This window comes from Pelobates fuscus, chromosome 1 (assembly GCF_036172605.1).
Source record: "Pelobates fuscus isolate aPelFus1 chromosome 1, aPelFus1.pri, whole genome shotgun sequence".
In the NCBI taxonomy this organism is placed as follows: domain Eukaryota; kingdom Metazoa; phylum Chordata; class Amphibia; order Anura; family Pelobatidae; genus Pelobates; species Pelobates fuscus.
In genome coordinates, this window is record NC_086317.1 from 375,365,297 (window position 1) to 375,382,343 (window position 17,047).

General features: G+C 38.9%; 1 protein-coding gene across 3 annotated transcripts in view; it reads right to left on the minus strand.

Annotated features, from left to right (window-relative positions):
• Positions 1 to 17,047, minus strand: part of ENOX1 (ecto-NOX disulfide-thiol exchanger 1) — a 597,059-nt gene that overhangs the window by 67,365 nt on the left and 512,647 nt on the right. For all 3 annotated transcript variants that reach the window (XM_063425978.1, XM_063425979.1, XM_063425980.1), the window contains one exon: positions 6,470 to 6,654. In XM_063425978.1, the coding sequence (XP_063282048.1) occupies positions 6,470 to 6,654 (185 nt within the window). The remainder of the gene's footprint in view (positions 1 to 6,469; positions 6,655 to 17,047) is intronic.

Consider the following 17,047-nt stretch of genomic DNA (forward strand, 5'->3'; position numbering starts at 1 on the left):
CTGGGACATCATGTCTCGCTCCATCCACCAACGTCACGTTGCACCACAGACTGTCCAGGAGTTGGCAGATGCTTTAGTCCAGGTCTGGAAAGAGATCCCTCAGGAGACCATCCACCATCTCATCAGGAGCATGCACAGGTGTTGTAGGGAGGTCATACAGGCACGTGGAGGCCACACGCACTACTGAGCCTCATTTTGACTTGTTTTAAGGACATTACATCAAAGTTGGATCAGCCTGTAGTGTGTTTTTCCACTTTAATTTTGAGTGTGACTCCAAATCCAGACCTCCATGGGTTGAAAAATTTGATTTCCATTTTTTAATTTTTGTGTGATTTTCTTGTCAGCACATTCAACTATGTAAAGAACAAAGTATTTCAGAAGAATATTTAATTCATTCAGATCTAGGATGTGTTATTTTTGTGTTCCCTTTATTTTTTTGAGCAGTGTATTTATTTTTCTTTGGCGCAACCTTCCTCTTTATCTTCTGAATGACTGTAGGTTGCAAAGAATGGCTTGCTTCTATGAAGCGTGAACTAAAATCCATGTTTTGGTTCAGATTTGTAAATTTTAAATGCCTCACATTAGGTAATGTCAGAGGTTTAGTTACTGTTAACATTTCAGAAAATATTAGCTGGTTACATTAACCCCTTAACGCCGTTACGGCGTGCTATGCCGTCACGGGTTAAGTGGGCTTTAAAGCCGTTATGACGGCATAGCACGACGTAACGGCTTGCAGCCCCAGGAGGTAAGATGTACTTACCTCCGCCGCGATCCGCTTCGGGAGGACTGCCTCACAGCCCAGGCAGCCCTCCCAGGGCAAATCAGGCCCCCGGGGGCCATGTGATCGCTCTCAAAGAGCGATCACATGGCCCCCTATAGCTGGCTGTGGATCTGCCAGCAGGGAGACTGTTTGAAATATCAGACAGTCCCCCTGCTGGTGGGAAGTATAAAAAATAAATAAAATACAAGTGTAAAAATAAATTAAATATATTTTTACATATATATAATATGTATATATATTATATATATAATATATATACATATTATATATATGTAACGTCATACAAAGTGTATTTTAATATTAATATAAGTATATATATTAATATTAAAATACACTTAGAATGATGTTACATATATATAATATGTATATATATTATATATATAATAGATGTACATATATATATTATATATAAATACGTATAATTAAAATAATAAATAAATAAAATAATAAAATAAATAAATAAAATATTGAAACAAAATTTAATATAAATTATATATGTATATGTAATTTCATTCTAACTGTATTTTGTTATTAATATATATATATCGGTAACAAAATACACTTAGAATGACATTCTATATCTATCTATATATATATAAAATACAAATAACCGCAAATATATATATATAGATAAATACATATAATTACATAAAAGATTACATTAGTATACACGTAGAATTTAAATACCTATAAATGCATATATATTAAAATTCTACATGTATATTTAAATAATCTTTTAACGTAATTATGTGATTTGATTAATTAAAATTTGATTGACATGCCTGGCAACACAGGGAGAAAGTGCAGCGAATTTAATTTGCAAGCACTATATTTGACCCTGTAACTCTCCAAGACACCATAAAACCAGTTCATAGGGGGTACTGTTTTACTCGGGAGACTTCACTGAACTCAAATATTCGTGTTTCAAACTGGTAAATTGTATTACAACGATGATATTTTAAGTAAAAGTGAAGTTTTTTGCATTTTTTACAAGCGAACGGCACTTTTATGGTCTATATTATTGTTGTAATATGTTTTACTGTTTTAAAACACTAATATTTGTGTTTAGTGAAGTCTCCAGAGAATAACAGTACCCCCCATGTACAGGTTTTATGGTGTTTTGGAAAGTTAGAGAGTCACATATAAGGCTTGCATTTCATTTTTTTGACATTGAAATTTGACAGATTGGTTATGTTGCCTTTGAGAGCGTATGGTAGCCCAGGAATGAGAATTACCCCCATGATGGCATACCATTTGCAAAAGTAGACAACCCGAGGTATTGCAAGTGGGGTATGTCCAGTCTTTCTTAGTAGCCACTTAGTCACAAACACTGGCCAAATATTCGTTTTTTGCTTTTTTCACACAAAAACAAATATGAACGCTAACTTTGGCCAGTGTTTGTGACTAAGTGGCTACTAAAAAAGACTAAACATACCCCACTTTCAATACCTTGGCTTGTCTACTTTTTCAAATGGTATGCCATTATGGGGGTAATTCTCATTCCTGGGCTACCACACCGTCTCAAAGGTAACATTACCAATCTGGCAAATTTCAATTTGAAAATGTAATGTTCTATATTTGACCCTGTAACTTTCCAAAACAACATAAAACCTGTTAATGGGGGGTACTGTTGTACTCGTGAGACATCGCTGATTACAAATATGTGCATTTTTTTTGCAGTAAAACCTAACAGTATTATGACATTCACAGTTAAAATGTCAGACGGAAATGCAAATTTAAAAAAAAATCTTATTTTCTCACATTTTTTTTACTTTTATTCATAATAAATGATGTTCCATATATGAATAGTTAATGATAGATTAAAGCCCTGTTTCTCCTGAACAAAATGATATATAATAAGTGTGGGTGCATATAATTTGAAAGAGGGGAACTACGGGTGAACAGACATATAGCGCAAATTCCAGTTTTTGTTTACGTTTTGTTTTGATCAGAACGTGCACTATTGACTCCGTCCTGAAGGGGTTAAAGGACCACTCTAGGCACCCAGACCACTTCAGCTTAATGAAGTGGTATGGGTGCCAGGTCCAGCTAGGGTTAACTAATTTTTTTATAAACATAGCAGTTTCAGAGAAACTGCTATGTTTATCAATTAGTTAAGCCTTCCCCTTTTTCCTCTAGTGGCTGTCTCACTGACAGCCGCTAGAGGCGCTTGCGTGATTCTCACTGTGAAAATCACAGTGAGAGCACGCAAGCGTCCATAGGAAAGCATTATGAATGCTTTCCTATGTGACCGGCTGAATGCGCGCGCAGCTCTTGCCGCGCGTGCGCATTCAGCCGACGGGGAGGAACGGAGGCGGAGAGGAGGCGGAGAGCTCTCCGCCCAGCGCTGGAAAAAGGTAAGTTTTAACCCTTTTCCCCTTTCCAGAGCCGGGTGGGGGCACCCTCAGGGCACTCTAGTGCCAGGAAAACGAGTATGCTTTCCTGGCACTAGAGTGGTCCTTTAACATAGCATTTATTTGCCAAACTTGTAATAATAAATATTTAACACTCTCTATGCTATTTTTTCCAGAGTATATTTAGAATTTTTGCGCTGCATTTCATTTTAAAATCATCTACATTTGTAAATTAGGTGCATTAGGTTTTTCGTTTTTCTGTTAGAGATCAATAAAAACTATATACTGTTTGTAGTTTTTAAAATGTATACAGCAGAGAGTACAATCACTTGCTTATATCCTGTTTATTATTGTATTGTGTGGATTCTATTAAATGTAATTTGGAATATAGCCTCCTACAGAGATAGTTACGTTTCCCCTTTTATTTTTAGACATTGATCAACACATACTATTATTCTGAGACTAATCCTTTAACCGCTTAAGGACACATGACATGTGTGACATGTCATGATTCCCTTTTATTCCAGAAGCTTGGTCCTTAAGGGGTTAATGAGTGCCGCATGGAATAGGCAACCATAATATTATTATTAAAAGATAGAAGTGTTGAGAATAAAGAAGCAAATGTTGAGAGATCTGATTCTGGCCCTGATACAATCTGGGAAATTAACTGCTAAACATTAAACTCTAAAACACCATAACAGCCAAGATCTAACTGACCCATACAGCCATCTTTTGTCAGTATTTTTTGGACCAAGGCATACTTTAATGAGAGAACATGTTTCAATGCACACCTATCACCAATATCCCAAAATAATTTTTAAGGCACACCTATGACACCATATCATTTGGTTTGGAAGGATTTGTGTCGTAGATGAAAGTTTTACTGCGCTTCCTATATTTACTCCCGATGATCCCTGTTCACATCCTACAAACCTTCTTTGTTCAAATTCACAAACTGTTATGAAAATATATATATGGCACCACCAAAAGGCATGATTAAAGTACAATCTACTGGTTCGACCAAAACAGCACAGAGGACTGTGGCTACCTGACATTTTCAAGTATCACAAAGTAGTTCACCTCCAAAGAACAATTGAATGGGTTATCTCCTCTCCTGGTAGGCTCTGGGTTCAGCTGGAAGCTAGCTTCTCTGAAGATTCTCCTTATGCCCTGCCTTGGCTCTCATGAAGAACAATCCATAATGAAATAAGTAGTAACCTCACCATACCCTATACAATGTAAATTTTGGAGATGGACAACGCCCGTTGTTCTCCCTCCCTCATTTTTGTCTGGGCTGTTCCCATTAACAGGAAAACCTAACTTTTCACCAGCCAACTTGTATCCCGTTTGCTCTACCCTGGCTTGCTCTACTCTATTCGAGTGATAGATGTCTCCATCAAAAGTAAGTTCTGTCCATCAGACCTTATACCACAACCTCCACAACTTCTGACACTATTACAATATAATCAGCTAGCACACTTCCTATCACACCTACCAGACCTTGAGATAGCCAACTGACCGTTGACTTTCTTTGAGTCCTTGTGAACCATGATGATACCTTCAAATACAAAATAAGGGGAGAGAGACCTGGGCCACTCCTCCTCTCTGTAGAAGTGGAGGAAACTATTCTTCCTTACTCACAAATACTTCATCAGCACTAAATACCAGGGGGTCTTGTTATAAGATGCTTTCTCACGGTTACAAAACACCAGACAAATTGGCCATTTTCTCAGCGGATTACTACCCAGAATGCTGGGGATGTAAACAGGAGCTTGGTTCCTTGTTTCATATCTGATGGCCGTGTTTCAAATCTGATGGCTCTTCCAGGATGGCTGAATGTGAGGACATTCAGCCATCCTGGAAGAGTGTGTATGCGAGTCTCATTAAAATTTTACATACTTCCCCATATCTCTCTCCCCAGAAGCAAACTTAGCCTCAATTCCTTCTCTTCAGGGAACACGCAAGCCAGTTTTCTAAACAGTAGCCATTCTCACCTCTCCCTTTTATTTACACTTTCTCCCCCCATACTTCTCCGTTATCGCCCTCGAACAATCTTCTACTACAGGTGTAGGCAACCTTTGGCACTTAAGATACTGTGGACTATGTCTCCTCTGGTGCTTTGCCAGCATTATGGTTGTAAGAGCATTATGGGAGATGTAGTCCACAACATCTGGAGTGCCGAAGGTAGCCTGTCCCTGTTCTACTATATCCCTCCCATATTTCAACGTCACTGTTTGTGTACCCGCTCCACTTTGGGAAGATTTTTGTTAACCCTCAGTGGATTTTACCGATACCATATTCCTTGACTATCAATAAGGTATGCTACATTATTAACTATCTTTGTTATATACTTTTGTTTACAAGTATGCCTGTCTCATATGATAGTATGGGCTATCCTTTTTTTTTTTTACACTTTATTACTTAAAAAAAATACCTGAAGAAAGATTACATTAACAAATGATTTGTACATATTTTACCCTATCCATATCCCTACCTTTCCCTAATCTATTCATCTGTAAATAAAAGGGAAGAGGGAAAGGGAGAAGAATACAGAAGACTGAAAAAGAAATAAAAAAAAAAAAAACAGCCACACAAATAAATAAGTTGGTCAATCTTAATTCAACCATGCTTTAATTTGTTTAATCTGCATTTTAAATAAACTGGGAACAAACCCCCCCCTCCCCCTCCCCCCCCCCCCAAAAAAAAACAAAAAAATTGTACATATTACATATTCAAATATTATTGTTTTGCGAAATCTGTTTTAAAAATTGATAAACTACCTTGCAATACTTTAGACCATGCTTAAAGGACCACTCTAGGCACCCAGACCACTTCAGCTTAATGAAGTGGTCTGGGTGCCAGGTCCAGCTAGGGTTAACCCATTTTTTTATAAACATAGCAGTTTCAGAGAAACTGCTATGTTTATCAATGGGTTAAGCCTTCCCCCTAATCCTCTAGTGGCTGTCTTATTGACAGCCGCTAGAGGCGCTTGCGTGATTCTCACTGTGAAAATCACAGTGAGAGCACGCAAGCGTCCATAGGAAAGCATTGATATTGCTTTCCTATGCGACCGGCTGAATGCGCGCGCAGCTCTTGCCGCGCATGCGCATTCAGCCGACGGGGTGGAGAGGAGGAGGAGAGCACCCCGCCCAGCCCTGGAAAAAGGCAAGTTTTAACCATTTTCCCCTTTCCAGAGCCGGGCGGGCGGGGGACCCTGAGGGTGGGGGCACCAATTAAGATTCATTGTGATAATGAATAAAAACATTTTGTTTCAGTCACCTTCTAAACAAGGTAAGCCTTTATTGTAGAAATATAATTTGAGGAATTATTTTACCTGTTGCATATTTTGCATTGCTTGTTGTAAAAACTGCAGTTGCTGGTCTTTTGTTAGGCTTTCCTCCGTCCGACCATGATGTCCCTTCTCTTGTTTTAGAAGCTCCACCTCGTTCCTGTATGCATCCAGCTGCCACCGTAGACTGTCATTTTCTTCTTTTAGTGCATAAGCCTGAGCTGCTAAAGCTGAAAAAGGATAAAGCAATAGTCAAACTGGACATCGGCTCATCGGAAATGCACACCTAGAATGTTAGAAATATTTATGTGGCTGCAACGCATTGTAACAAATCTCTTTCTGCGTTTTATCACTTATTTTCTCTTGCAGGTGAGAAAGATGATTTCCTAAAATTGTCACTAATAATAATGACACTCCAATGGCAAATTACAGCCTAACCATGCTCTGACGCAGCAGGTGCAGCCAAAGGCATGGTACACATAGCCACAATCGGTCCCAGTCCCTGGGAAAATTCCCCATTCCTCAACCACATGTTAGGAACCACACTTTGTACGTAACTGAAGATCAAAAAGAAGTAAGAAATAGTGTGTCTTGTATACAAAGGTGGATACAATAAAAATTGTGCATTTAGTCATTGTTCACTCCCTATAATGTTTAGGTTTCATTTATTGCAATATAGTGTCTGCACATAGCCTTTGAACAGTTAATGTAGAGTTTCATAGTACTTGAGTTGGAATTCAAAACCAGGTCCCTATTGGTTAAAACGGACATATCATATTGCTGTGTTTCAAGCAGCTGTCAGAACTACATTGATGCAGGTAGAGATGCAGGTAGAGCCCTGGGCACGTTACTGGTTAGGGTCCCCTCTTCATTCTTTGCAATGAGATGGCTAATGGGGCCAAGCAAAGTCATGGTTCCAGGAACGCTGTCTAACCCCTGGGCTTTAGGCAGCTGCTTAAGGTCACCCAATGGTTTAATCCTGCTCTGTACATAGGGATGAATCTGAGGAAGATTTATGTAAAGTTGTTGATGTAATACCATCATTACTATTAACCTACTATTTTTTTTCCTTTTCTGAAAATAAATAGGTGAGTCTATTGAAGGACTGACAGGGAAAGTACAGCATGACAGGAGTTTGTAATCTAGATGCAGATTCATTCTGTCACCGGGAAAATAACAATTCAAACAACAGTTAATGAAAAGCAAAACATCTAAGAGAAAAGAGCTATTTAAGATTTCCTGAAAACAGAAAAAAAATTGAATCTGAATCTTTTAAAGAAAAAAAAATCCATCCTTAAAGTATAATTGGTTTTATATACCTCAAGTTGATTTATGAGCATGTTTACCAGTCATAAAGACATCTCTTTGGATGATGAATTAAAACACAAGTTTATTTGACATGAAGAAGCACTCTGGATTAGATAAATAAATATACACCGTATGTGTGTAAGCATTTCCATATATAGACTAAACATAAGATTTCTAAAAATGAATTGCAGTTCTTTGCTTTGTTAGAGACACTTCAAGTACCAACACAAAGTTTGTGTATTTAATAGCCTTTGGCTTAAACAGTTTGCGGTTTTCTTGCACACCCAATTTGTAATAGTTTTTACAGCATAAAAAAAAATATCCTGGTCCATAGAATACCTTGTTGGAAATCCCCTGCTTTACCTTTTACTGTATTTAAGAGGTTCTAAATTTAAAAATAAACGATATGAACTGGCTTATAGAAAACCTTCACCATTATGAGACAAATTAAAATATTATTGAAGAGAGCATGGCCTGACCGAGGAGCGAGCTAGACGCTTTACTTTTCTAAAGAAAAATGGAAAAGCAGAACCCAAAAAAGCATCCCAAGAAAGGCCCCGGTGATGGATATATTTGCTGCTCAGAAAATCGGGCCGTCTGAAAACCAAGATGGCGCTGAAGTGGGCCAGACTTCTCCACCATCCTCACCTCGGGCTGCTTCCTCTACGGAGCCCTCCTCGGGTGATACCACACAGATATTGACCAAGTTTGCTGAAGTCTGGACGTATCTTGCCGGAGAAATTGTGAAGTCCACGGCAGTCCTGCAGTCTGAGATTCACGCTTTGAGCACGAGAACAGCACGGCTGGAGGTACGTCTGGAAAGTACCACTAAGGTTTATAATGATGTAGTGTCCCAGATGAACTGTCTTACAGCCCACATGGCCAAGACGGAATTAGCGGTGGAGGACATGGCCAACCACTCGAGACGTAATGTATGCCTGCGGGGCCTTCCACAGAAGGATAGGGAGCAGGGCCGGACTGGGGATACAAAGCAGCCCTGGAAAAAAACATGTTAATTTTAGATTGAGGGACCATAGATATGGAGTGACTTATGAAGCTCGGCACACGGTAAGCGCAATGGCGCGTCTATCCTGATCCGTTATAGCTGCCCTCTACGAATTGCGTCATCTGAACTAGATGCAGAGGGGCGCTATATCATACTGTCTGCACCTTAATCTCCCACACATTCCACTTAATCAATGTATACATGTCGAATTAGCCGGATCCCGGGTTCGGGGACAATTTAGTGTCCAAGATATAGGCACTTCCACACGGTATGACCGGGAGGGGACTTCAATGCAGTGCCACGTCCCACTGCAGACAGGAGTGTACCTAGATCTCAGAAGAGGGGAGGTCAGGACAAATTATTTAATGGTTTGGTTACCGCCACAGGCCTTTTAGACGTATGGAGGGCACATCATCCAAGCGACGTTGACTATACTTTTTACTCAGCCCCGGGTAGGACCTATTCAAGAATAGACCTTTTTTTGGTAAATGACTGTAGTGTAGCACGCATTACGAGCTCATTGGTAGGATCCATTACATGTTCAGATCATGCCGTGTTGACCATTACTCTGAGGAACCTCTGTGTAGCATCCCCATGGACATGGAAACTTAATACATCCTTACTTCGAGACCCAGAGCATGTCCGTAACGATATCATAGAGTTTTTCAACAATAATGACACTCTTGACGTGAGAGTAGAAACTATATGGGCAGCCCATAAGACGGTAGTAAGGGGATCTCTTATCAAAATAGCGACTATCAAGAAGAAAAATAAATCTCAAACATTAGAAAGACTTCTGACCGAACTTAGAACAAAAGCACCAATTACTCCCCGAGGGAGAGACTTTTAGATGACTGGAAGAGGTGAGGCATTCTATAAGAGGGCTAGTCTTAGATGATAAAGCTAAGTCAATACTTTGGTCCAAACTGACCTTTTACGAGAAGGCAAATAAAATGGATACCCTTCTCACTAGGACCCTAAAACCCCAACATAGACTATCCCATATCACATCCATACGACACGCGAACGGCTCAATTAAAACCACGCCATCTGACATTGCCTCGGTCTTTACTGACTTCTATAAAGCGCTTTATAACCACTCACCGAACTCCGTAACACAGAGAAAGAGTGAGGAAGACCAAACGAGCAGGTTCCTGAGGGACTTGGGACTACCAAAATTACCACAAGAGGCTATAGCCCAATTAAGGGGCAGCTTCGCTCTTACTAGCTATCTATCCTAAAACTGATACCAGGCAGTTGAGTGATTGAGATATTTCCGTGACGGCGTCATTAGCAGAAATATGTTGCAAGTGAACAGCCTTAGGTAGCAGCTTCGCTATCTATCCTAAAATTGATACCAGGCAGTTAAGTAACGGCATCCTTAGCAAAAATATGTTGCAGGGGATAGCCTCGCTTTAATCAGAATCTTGTCTACACAGTGCGACCAGGGAATATACTACCGTGTGACTATTGAATATCACCTAGTACTTTGTTTTACTCCTGGGAAATTATGGGGAGGTTTTACCGACTACACCGCCCAGTATAGGGCTAGTCTTTACTGGGGTAAAGAGTGCCCTCGAAGGCACATACAGAGTGAGAAAGACAAGATCTGGTATATTCCCATTCTGTGCACACCCACAGACTTTCCCCTTCTTTTACTATTCCCATAGGTTTGTAAAGTTACAATTTATAACACTCTGACTGCATTATTTGTAATACAGTGTTTAGATTGTTAACATCATTGGGCAACTACTTAACCATAAGCACTGTCATTTCATTTGAAATTTCATATTCAATTTAGCAGATTGGTCAGAGATACAAGTGGTCACCCGGCACTGTTGTACATTGGCAGGTAACTCTGTACACCTGTACAGATATAGGGGCAGCGACACTGCGATAATTCTGCTTGGTTAGGCATTTTTCACTTTTATATTTATATTTTACTCCTTGCAGGACTATTTAAACAGCAGTCTACATTTACTTGCTAGTTATAAAAGTGATCGCTTCTGCACTAATCTCTGCACCAAACTATTATTGAGATCTGACACCCTCACCCAGATATTGTGTGTCTCGTGTTTTTACGAGAGCGCATGACGGTGTGAGGCTACACCTGTTTCAGTGGGCTATTTTAGCCAATACATTTATTCTTTTGTGTGTCGTTTTTTTCTTTGTGCATTTTTTATTTTTATTTTTTTGTTTGTGGTTATTCTGGTTCCTTTTAGTCCATCCAATGGACTTTTTATATTACTGATTAAATGTTAAGTTTTATATTTAGGAATCAGGATTTAGAGTCTGGTTCTGTCCAGTACTTTATTCCTTTCTGTTCTCTGTTGCATGCGAGGAGATTGAACAGGCTATTACAAGTCTGAAAGGGACCAAGGCTCCCAGGCCGGATGGGTTTGATTGGAGCTACTATAAATCCTTCCAAGAGGAGCTTATTCCTCATCTGTTAAAGTTATTTAATGGATTCCGAGAGGGGGACACACTGGATCAAGACATGTCTTTAGCAACTATCATACTACTACCAAAACCAGACAAAGAACCAGACAAAAAAACCATACTCCCCGAAAATTATAGACCCATATCCCTCATAAACCACGATATGAAGATACTCGCAAAGATCCAAGTGGATAGACTTAACCCATTTTTAACAGCTCTGATTGATGCTGATCAAGTAGGATTCATACCAGGCAGACAATTGTTTGAAAACACGCATAGAAACATAGATCTCATATGGAAGCAGGTGGCAACTCGTTCACCTACATTGATCGTTTCTATAGACGCTGAGAAGGCCTTTGATAGGGTGAAGAGGCCTTACTGGTTTACCTTACTGTCCCACTTAGGGTTCCCAGAGGAGTATATTATGCTAATAATGGCAATGTATAGTAACATTAGAGCACAAGTGCAAATCTCGGGAGCCCCTTTCCGCCCTTTCCAACTTTATAATGGTACTAGACATTCTGTCCCTCCTTCTGTCCTGCAGGCGCTAAGACGGCATCCACATAATTATGGGGTCAGGCTGGGAGGCAAGGATTTCCTTGTTTCCGCATACGCGGATGATGTGCTCTTAACACTTACGAGCCCTGTGGACTCGATGGCAGCTTTAAGAGAGGTCCTACAAGACTATGGGGTCATCTCGGGATACAGGGCAAACATGTCGAAATCTTGCGCCCTCCCGTTGGAGAAGGCTGCTGCGGACACGGCACTGATACAGGATACATATAACATACACATAGAACACTGCTCTCTTAAGTATCTCGGGATTCATTTAACGGCAGACCCTGAGAAATTATATCACTATCACTACACACCCCTACTGAAAACTCTGATAAAGGACATGGTCGAGTGGACTGATAAACACATATCGTGGATTGAACGGATTAATTCAGTAAAAATGAACGTTCTGCCACGAATCCTTTTCCTGTTTCAGGTGCTACCTATTCACCTCACCAGGGCACATTTACTACCATTGCAACAAGCAATCTGTACATTTACATGGCAAAATAAGCAGCACATTATTTCAAGATATATATTGTACAGACCGAAATGCGGGGCAGACTTGCGGGGCGGCCTTTTGCACTTTGCACTAAATTTTCATCTTATATTACAGACTGCTCAATTCATTTGGGGAAAGTAATAAAGTAACAAAAACTCATACATAAAACAACATTGACCACACGGAGGGCAGTGGCATTCATCTGGTTGAAATAGGGGATCGCGAATATTGCAGGAGTGATTAATAGAATCAAAGAGATACACCTGATGGATGACCTGATGGCTAGGGTGAGGGGAACTTCTAAAGCTTTCCAAAAAGTTTGGGATCCATGGGAGAACAGTCCTCTGGCAGTTTAACTTGCAGATGGGCAGGGCAACTCACATATGCTCCGAAAGTCGCTATGCCCCTCCACCTTACTATATTTTAATATTTATTATTGTTTGTTGAAAAATCAAGTAAATTCTCTAATAAAATATATTGGACAAGAATACCTTGTTGCTGGTTATTGTAAATGCATGTAGTTCTTTTTTGACCCCCCTCCTCCCAACCTGCAGTCTCCACAATTGTAAATGTAAAAAAAAAAAACAAAACTTTTTTCTGAGAGTTAAAGCTCAACAACTTTTAGAAGTTAAGAACCTAAGGTCACAGAAGCCCCAGCTCTTAGTAGAATTCAGGCTGTGCACAAAAAGATTTGATTTCTGCTAATGAGACCCTCCTCCTACACTTTACCCGTGCATTGCTCGGTTAAACGTAGCTAACAGTTAAGATTCTATAGACCAGAATGATGCACAAACCTAATTGGCCAAGATAATTGTTATGGAGCTAGCAGTATCTTTCTAGATAAATGAGGTTTTATTTTTAAAAGAAATTGTCACTTCTCTGGAGTTTTGCAAAAAAAAAAAAACATTGAGAATCACATAACTTGGTTTAACCATTTTTCTCGAGGTGCTCAGTTTTATTTTAAATTTATATTAAATATTTTAAATTTATATTAAATATTTTAAATTTATATTAAATATTTTAAATTTATATTAAATATTTTAAATTTATATTAAATATTTTAAATTTATATTAAATATTTTAAATTTATATTAAATATGACGCAGGTAGAGAAGGATTAAGATCCCACAGAGCCCTAGGCACGTTACTGGTTAGGGTCCCCTCTTCATTCTTTGCAATGGGATGGCTAATGGGGCCAAGCAAAGTCATGGTTCCAGGAACGCTGTCCAACTGTCATTGCAATGTTTGCCCCCAATAGGTCATATAAGGGGCGACCATTGCAATTGAGCATGAGCAATAGAAACGTTGTTTAATGTCTCCTCTTCTTTATAGGCTTTCTCCACACTGACTGCCAGATGCAAAGGACAAAGTATAGAACTATGATTAAGAGGGAACCAAGATGGAGGTTGCCAGTTGCATGATAAAGAAGTGTGGATTTCTACATTTAATTTTATTTTTCACATCTTACAGTGTCAATATGTGGCAATATGCGGTTCCCACCATCTACTTTGCGTATGTGGCCAAGATTATCACTTTGCAATTAGGATATATTTAAAGGAACACTATAGGCTCAGGAAAAAACATGTATTCCTTACCCTATAGTGCAAAACCCACCATTAAGGTGCCTTGCCCCCCCCCCCCCCCCCCCCCATGTATCCCCATTAAAAGCATGACTCACCTTATTTTCAGCGCTGTGTGGATCTGCCAGCACTGGCCCCGCCCCTTTTGGTGACATCGACATTGGCTGATTTTTAGGCAACCAAAGCTTTCACATGGGGAAAGCATTGGATTTGCTAAAAAGCGACAAGGGGTAGGGCCAAACGCCGTTTTAGCCAATCAGCACCTCCTCATAGAGATGCATTAAATCAATGCATCTCTATGAGAAAATTCAGCGCCTCCATGCAGAGCGTGGGGACGCTAAATGGCAGAGCTGCCTACTGTGCAGCCCTGAGCCATCTGAGGAGTGGCCACGTGGAGGTGTCCATAGGTGCAACGTAAACACTGCCTTTTCTCTGAAAAGGCAGTTTTTGCATGAAAATGCCTGCATATAATGATTATACTCACCAGAACAGCTTTAGTTGTTCCGGTGACTATAGTGTCCTTTAGCCCTTTAAGGACCAAACCTCTGGAATAAAAGGGAATCATGACATGTCACACATGTCATGTGTCCTTAAGGGGTTAAGATGCCTTCTATCACTTAACCCCTTAAGGACCCGCCTGTTTTTGCGATGTTTGTACGTTAAGGACCAGAGCAGTTTTAACACTTTTGTGGTGTTTGTGTTTAGCTGTAATTTTCCGCTCTCTCATTTACGGTTCCCATACAAGTTATATATTGTTTTTTTCACGACAAGAAGGGCTTTCTTTACATACCATTATTTTTATTATGTCATATATTGTATTTAAAAAAAAATAATAAAATATGGTGAAAAATTTAAAAAAAACATGTTTTTGGACTTTTACTTGAAAAATATTTTACTTATCTACAAAAGCTAATGAAAAAAACTGCTAAATAGATTCAAAATGTTGTCCCGAGTTTAAAAACACCCAGTGTTTACATGCTTTATTGCTTTTTTTTTTGCAAGTTATAGGCCTATAAATACAAGTAGGAAATTGCTGTTTCAATATATATATATTTTAAATATATCAATAGTGACATTGTAACACCGTCATCTGTCATAAATCCCCGAAACACACCTAACATGTACATAATTTTTTAAAGTAGACAACCCAGGGTATTTAAAATGGGTTATGTCCAGTCTTTTTTAGTAGCCACCTAGTCACAAACACTGGCCAAAGTTGGCATTTATATTTGTTTGTGTGTTAAAAATGCAAAAAACGCTAACTTTGGCCGGTGTTTGTGACTAAGTGGCTACTAAAAAAGGCTGAACATACCCCATTTGCAATACCTTGGGTTGTCTTCTTTTGCAAATGGTATGCCATCATGGGGCTAATTCTCATTCCTTGGCTACCATACGCTCTCAAAGGCAACCTAACCAATCTGACAAATTTCAATAAAAAAAAAAAAAGTAAAATCAAGCCTTATATTTGACCCTGTAACTTTCACAAACACTATAAAAGCTCTACATGTAGGGTACTGTTATACTCGGGAGACTTTGCTGAACACAAATATTAGTGTATCAGAACAGTAAAATATATCACAGCAATAATATCCTCAGTGAAAGAGCTGTTTGTGTGTGAAAAATGCAAAAAACTTCACTTTCACTGACAATATCATCGCTGTGATATGTTTTACTGTTTTGAAACACTAATATTTGTGTTCAGCGAAGTCTCCCGAGTAAAACAGTACCCCCATGTACAGGATTTAGGGTGTCATAGAAAGTTACAGGGTTAAACACAGTGCTAGTAAAATAAATTATCTGGACTTTCGGCCTGGGTTGGCAGGCAGGTCCCTCAAATTGCAATCATTAAAATTACTTAATTAGGTAAAAATATTACATAAATACGCACGTAGAATTTTAATTTATATACATATTTATATATTTGACGTCTATGTGTATATTTATGAAATTATTTATGTATGTGGACATATGTATATTTCGTATTATTTTTATTTATTTATTTATACATAGATATATATATATCATTACATTCTAAGTGTATTTTGATATAAATATATATATATATATCAATATCAAAATACTGTTAGAATAAAATTCCATATATATATAATTTTTTTTTAATTATTACAAATTATTTGTATTTTTTGTTATTTATTTTTATTAACATATTTGTATTTTATAATAATATATATATACCATATATATAGTTATTATATATATATTGTATATATTTGTGTGTAATTTAAATATAAGTGTATTTTTATATTAATATACGTATATATAAATATAAAAATACACTTAGTATGACATTATATATATGATATATATACATATATATAGGTTTATATAGATATAATACATGTATATATATCATATATATATATACACATATTATTATTATTTTTTTACACTGATTGATTTTTTCACTTTATTTTTTGATTTTACAGATGCAGGGAGACTGCCTGTCAGCACAGACAGTCCCCCTGCAGGCAGACACATGGACCCCTATTGCGGTCATGTGATCGAGTGATCACATGGCCGTGGGGTCCTGATCTGCCGAGGGGGGACTGCCCGGGCAGACAGGCAGTCCCCCTGGACCGGGAGGAGAGCTGATCGCCGCCGTGGGACCGACGGCGATCAGGTAAGTAGCCCCAGACCGTTGTGACGGTTCAGGACCGTCAGCGGTCCAAACGCACGTTTTACCGCTGACGGTCCTGAACCGTCAGCGGTCCTGAAGGGGTTAAAGCTCACAAATGGGAACCAGGAGTAAACATATCTAACAAGACCTACTATGTAATATAAAAGATAAAATATAAAAGATAGATCCATAATGGCAAAGTAGGAACAAGGGAAAAAAATAATGTCAAAACTGAGATATTAACATGTATATTGTGGCATGGAGATAGACACTAGGGATCGACCAATTATCGGTCTGGCCAATATTATCGGCTGATATTCTGAATTTTCGGCAATATCGGTATCGGCCTATAGAAATACAGATATTGCCAATAATACATACCAGGACTGCCGGGCCCATAACAAGCCCGGCGGTCCTGGAGGGCCCAGCAAGCTGTTACTTACCTTCCCAGCAGCTACCTTCAGCTCCCCGTCTAAATCTTGCGACTCCCGCGGTCATCAGAGCGTTGCCACGGGTTACCATGGGAACGCTCCGGGAGGCACATAGGTCACGAGATTTACACAGGGGAGCTGAAGGGAAGGTAAGTAAGAGCTGG